Raw genomic sequence first — 6,402 nt, forward strand, 5'->3', positions numbered from 1 at the left:
CACCGAGTACACAAATTTTTGAGCACCGGGCCTCTAGTAAAATATTATATTAGTTTCAGGCGTACAATATAGTAATTAGACATTTATATATCTTATGAAGTGATCAGCTGATATGTTTAATACCCATCTAACTATAAGCCTTTATTTTTATCTTGCTGGTATTTAAGCAACATAAAGCTAACTGTCTCAACTTAGAGTCAAACATCATTGTAAGTGGGGGAAGATGATGAATGAATTTGAGAGGACTAAAGAGTGAATTGATAGGTCACATTGAGTTTGTGTTTTTAATTTTCAAAATCTGTTTCAAAATATTTTCTTGAATCATAATTCAATAAATTTGAAATTGTTACTTATATTTTATTCTGAAGGGGATCCATCCTCCCTTGCTACCCTTCATCCTCTCTTCTTTTCTCTTCCTTACTTCCTCCTATGCAAATGTTTACTGAGTGAATACCTATTTTTTGCCAGGTACTATATAATAGATGCTGGAAATGCATAGGTGAAAAAGTTATCCATGTCCTCAAGGACTTTCTGCATTATTTTTGAGGCAGGCAGATATGAAGAGGCACTTACTATATAGTAATAGTTGTTCTATTGGTGCAATAGGCACACACGGGAATAGAGGAGTGACTCTCTCTTGGAGGATCAGGGAAGATAAGAGAGATGACACCTGCCTGAAGGAATGTTCATGTTTGAGATAAATTTAGTGCATTTGAGGCAAGAAGTATGACCTATGAAAACATCTGGGCAGATCAGACAGGATGACAAAATTGAGGAGCTACCAGTTAATTATAGCTGGAATGGACGTGTCAGTTGGGGTGGATGGAGATGGAACTGGGGGTGGGGGAAAATCAAGCAATGAAGGTCCTTGAGTTTAGATCTTATCCTGGGAATAATGAGGAGGCTATTCAAGGATAGTGAACATGGGGAGGGCACTTTAGAAAACTCACTTTGGCAGGGAACTTGTGGGGGGAAAAAATAGAAAGCATATGAAATTTGATCCTGGAAAACTTCACAGATGGCTATTACAATCAGGTTGGAAGATGATGAGGGTCTGCTTTAGGTCAGTGACAGAAGTCAAGGAGCAGCGAAGTAGTATATGAGAAATATAATAATAAAAATGAGGAAGTAAATAAAAGCCAGACCGGCATGGCTCAGTGGTTGAGCATTGACCTATGCATAGGAGGTCGTGGTTCCATTCCATGGTCAGGGCACATACCCAGGTTGCAGGCTCGATCTCCAGTGTGGGATGTGCAGGAGGCCGTCAGTCGATGATTCTCTCATCATCAATGTTTCTATCTCTCTCTCCCTTTCCCTTCCTCTCTGAAATCAATAAAAATATATTTTAAATAAATAAATAAATAAATGCTGTGCAAAGGGGAAGGAGGTAGTGACTTAGTACTGAACGGTGAAGTTGAGAATGTTCTATATATCCCACTAAACTTTATTCTCATTAGAGGGAACTTGAAGCCTTCATGACAAAGAGGTACTATTAGTGCAATTTTATATTGAATATTGTATTATTACGTTTCCAAGAATAAGTGTCAACATTTCCACAAAAGTGTTCATTCAGGAAGGAACATGGTCAAGATATTTCTTCTCATTAAGACATTAAATCTTATCAAAAGGGAAGCAAATTTAAAAAGGATTTTAGAGTTTGTGGAATGTCTCTGACATGAAAATGAATTTAAACTTAAACTCTATAAGGAAATTTTTATTATAGTTTATTGGATATATAATTTATGGAGACTGAAGTGTTAACCCATATTAGTATTCACAAGTTTATTCTAGAGTTTAATCTGATATGAATTTTCTTTCTTTGGCAGGATGATTCTTTAAAGCAATTGCAGGTGGTTCACCAACCATGGATCTTGCCAAGTGACACAGAAAGTGAAGGAGTGGAAGCAGAACAAGAGAAACGTGAGTAGACTCTACTGTTTATTGACAGATTGCTTTTAGCCAAAGGAAATCTACACTGAAGGTCTATTCCTTTCATAACATCAGATGTTGTCTGCAAAAAAATTCAGACTTGACTAGGAAACTATGCAAAGATAAGCTATATTTCAGGTACATAGATCTTGATTCAATTATGTCATAATTGTGTCGCAGAGAACCATAAACTCACTTTCTGAGAACAAGTACAGAACCTTACAAGAAGAAATTGTTCTTCTTGAACACTAACATAAATGTCCATTTAGAACAGGGGTCCTCAAACTATGGCCTGTGGGCCACATGCAAATACAAATATTGTATTTGTTCCCGTTTTGCTTTTTTACTTCAAAATAAGATATGTGCATTGTGCATAGGAATTTGTTCATAGTTTTTTTTTTAAATATAGTCCGGCCCTCCAGTGGTCTGAGGGACAATGAACTGACCCCCTGTTTAAAAAGTTTGAGGACCCCTGATTTAGAACGTGAATCTTCTATCCTGTATAATAAAATCCTAATAAGCAAATTGACCAAATGACGAAACGACCAGTCAGGAAGGCCCTGGCTGGCAGCTGGAAGGTCCCAATTGGCCCTGATCAATGGCCAGGCCTACATACCCTACTCGTGCACAAATTTTGTGCACCGGGCCTCTAGTAAACATATAATTACATCAGTCATAACTTGTGATTATTTTTAAAAAATCAAAATATGTTAGGAACAGTTTATTATTGTATATAAAATTATCATTATTAGTTAAATGAGCAAATCTATACATATAAAAACCTAAGTGACCATTACAACCGAACGACTGGAACGACCAGAATGACTGGTCAACTGGTCACTGTGATGCACACCAGGGGGAAGACACTCAAAGCAGGAGCTGCCCCCTGGTGGTCAGTGTACTCCCACAGCCAAACTTCTGCAGCTGGCCAACCTCCCCCAGTCCCTCCCCATGGTCAGCCAACTTCCCACGGTCCCTCTCCCTGGCCAGTCCCTCCTCCCGGCCAGCCAAGTTCCTACAGCCCTTCTCCCTGTCCTTTCCCCTGGCTGGCAGGCCACGATTGGCCTGGCCCTGATCTGCCTGGCCCCGATCCGGTCTGGGCGAGAAGGCTCCGATTGGCCCTGATCACCCGTCAGGCCTAGGAACGACTTGCCTGCTTAAGGGCCCCCATGCATGAATTCATGCACTGGGCCTCTAGTATATAGAGAGTTGATCCTTAAACAATGCCTAGTGTTGACCACAAGCCTTACCGATAGCATAAACAGTTGATTAACACATTTTGTATGTTATATGATTGTGTTCCAAAAGGTCTCTGAGGAACTGTTCACTTTTCTTCATTTATTTTTAAGAATTCCTCAGAAGTTCCTTAGATTGGATTTCAATGGACCTATCTTAAGTTCTTTGATCCTTTCTTATGCAACTCAAATATGTTATTGAGACCCTTTAGTGAATTTTTTCATTTTAATTCCAAAATTTCTATTTTGTTCCCCTTAATAATTTGTATGTTTTAATTGGTAGTCTCATTTGGTGGAAGTTCATTCTCATGTTTTTTAAAAATTTTATTTGACAAGATTTCTTTTAATTCTTTGACTATACTTATCGTAGGTGATGACAAGCTTTGTGTGGTAAAGTCCATGATCTGAGTTTACTCAGGAGAGTTTCTATTGAATGTGTTTTTCCTATTTATGAGCCACACTATCATGTTTATTTGCACGTTTAATATGATTTATAAAGCATTTCACTTTTTGGTTTGTTTGTTTAAAACTGGACATTTAATACAAGGTAGGAACTCTAGTAATTGGACCATCTGCCTCCCATCCCCAGTTTGTTCTTGCTGCTGTTGGTTCTTGTTATTATTGTTGCTATTTTTTGTTCAGTGACTTTGCTGAACTGGCTCTATAAAATCTATATTATTTATTGTATGCAGCCACTGAAATCCACACTCAGTAGTTTTGTAGTCAGCACATTCAATCTTCTATGAGTATTCAGAAAATTCTAAGGTTTCACGAGAATTTCAGGGCATCTGAACTGACACCAGGCAATAAATCCTCAAAATTAGGTATACCAACATTTTCATCATAAATATTTAAGGACTTACCTTTAATCAATAAATATAAAAGTAAATTAATAACTAGTGTTAATGATCTGTTAGAAGCAAACCATTCTAAATGCCAAATTGCAATTTTTCTTTCTAATACTGGTTTTAGAAGATATTTTTTGGTTATAAATAAATTTTTTGTCATTTCTAGAGGCCAAATGCCTCTGAATTATTCCTGTGGCCTTCTTACTTTGAAATGTTTCCCATGTCTGTGGTAAAATTCTGATATTATGAATGGTTCAATTGACTTCTAAGCTCCTAGAAAATATTTAAAGGGTAGCATTTAATGACATATCTAACATAATCTCACAAACTAAACTATTATGAAGTATAATGGGAAAATGGGTCAGGTTGCTCAGCAATACATAAAGTTGCATGTTCAGACTACCTTCTTTGTTTATTAAAATGTCCTTGCCACATGCAATAATAGTCAGAAATTTTTATAACAAGTGTCAGAGAAGCCTGTGTTTAAACAACAAGACAGCCGAACTGTTATTTTGGAGTGCAAGATTCTTTGGATTCGAGCAGTGATTTTCAAATGGTGTGCCACAAGAATTTTTATAACATGGAAATACCTGACTATTTAGTTAGGGCCACTGACCTCTTTTCCCTTAGATTGTAAAATAAGAAATGATAACAGCCAACACAACAATATCCGTCTGGTGTGAATGAATCAAAATCATACCTATTTGTTGCGTGTGCAATGAGATACAAAATATTGAAAATGGCTGGATTAGAGTATGTGTGGAGTTGAATTCTTTAAAATTAAAAATATGAGATACATGGTACAATTTTTTGTTATTTTTAAAAATCAAAAGTATGAATGAGTAGCACATGTTTTTAATACTTTCACCAAATACTTTTTGTTTGTCTTGGAATATTCTTATATTTGCTCTAGGTGTGGCTAAATCTTAAAAAAAAAATAGAATAATGGACACAAAATGAAGGAAAGATCTAGTTTATTCTTTAACTTTGATGGATTTAGCTTATATGGAAGGCTTATAATAGATGGAAAGTATCTTTACAAATGAGAAGAATGTATTGGCTGGCTGCAAGTCTTTTGCATGTGTTTACAGTTTTCCCAGCACCATTTATTGATCACACTATCCATTCCCCACTGTGTAGTTTTGGTGTCCTGGTGTTAAATTAGTTGACCACATATATTTGGGGTTTATTTCTGGGCTCTCTATTTCTGTTCCACTGGTCCATGTGTGTACTTTTATGCCAGTACTATACTGTTTTAATTACTATAGCTTTGTAATATAATTTGAAATCATGAAGTGTATGCCATCAATTCTGTTCTTCATTCTCAAGACCGATTTGACTACTCAGAGTCTTTTGTAGTAATTTTCTTTTCTTTTCCACCTATTTTATTTAGTTTTTATTAAACTATATATCTGATAAGGGATTAATATCCAAAATATGTAAGAACTCATACAACTTAATAGTAAAAACAAACAAACACCTATTTAAAAAATGGGCAAAGACTTCAATAGACATTTTTCCAAAAAAGACATACAAATGGCCAACAAGTACATGAAATGGTACTCAACACCATTAATAATCAGGGAAAAGTGGCCAAAACCATAATGAAATATCATCTCACATGTCTTAGAGTGTGTATTATAAAAATAATAAAAGATAAGTGTTGGTGAAGATGTGGAAAAAAAGAGAACGCTTGTACATTGTTGGTTAAATGTAAATTGATTGTTAAGCCATTATGAGTAACAGTGTGAATTTTCTGCAAAAACAAATTAGTACTACCACATGATCTAACAATCTCTCCTCTGGTATACACCCAAAGAATATTAAATTAGCACCTCACGAGAGAGCTATGCTCTCCTTGGAGCAGTATTCACAATAGCCAGGGTATGGAAACAACCTAAGTAGCTGTCAATAGGTGAATGGACAAATAAATTGTTATATGTATTACAATGGAATATTATATGCCTTTTTTTAAAAAAAGATCTGGCAATTTGCAACAACATGGATGAATTTAGAGAACATTATGCTAACTGAAATAAGCCAGACACAAGAAGAAAAAAATGTGATTTCACTTATATGTAGAATCTAGACAAGTCAAATACATAGAAGCAATGAATAGAATGATGGTTACTGGGGCCGGGATATGGGAGAAATGGTTAGATATTTGTCAAGGGCTAAATAGTTGCAGTTATGTAGGATAAATATGTCTAGAGAGCTGATGTACAACATTTAATGTATAGTTAATCATACCATATTGAATACTGGAAATTTGCTAAGAGAAAGGTAACTAGAATTACCCATAATATCACCACTCAAAATATTCTCCATTATTATTTTGGGGTTTGATCACATAGTCTTGTCACCATGCATGCCTGTTTATTTTTTATTAA

The 6,402-nt window shown here is 35.6% G+C and overlaps 1 protein-coding gene across 1 annotated transcript in view; it reads left to right on the top strand.

Moving 5' to 3' along the window:
• The window catches only part of LOC102757537 (chromosome unknown open reading frame, human C8orf34), a 208,568-nt gene that overhangs the window by 194,393 nt on the left and 7,773 nt on the right, over positions 1-6,402 (top strand). Inside the window, exon 11 of the mRNA XM_015566289.1 lies at positions 1,827-1,920. Within this exon, the coding sequence (XP_015421775.1) occupies positions 1,827-1,920 (94 nt within the window). The remainder of the gene's footprint in view (positions 1-1,826; positions 1,921-6,402) is intronic.

Source organism: Myotis davidii, unplaced genomic scaffold (assembly GCF_000327345.1).
Source record: "Myotis davidii unplaced genomic scaffold, ASM32734v1 scaffold200, whole genome shotgun sequence".
Lineage (NCBI taxonomy): Eukaryota > Metazoa > Chordata > Mammalia > Chiroptera > Vespertilionidae > Myotis > Myotis davidii.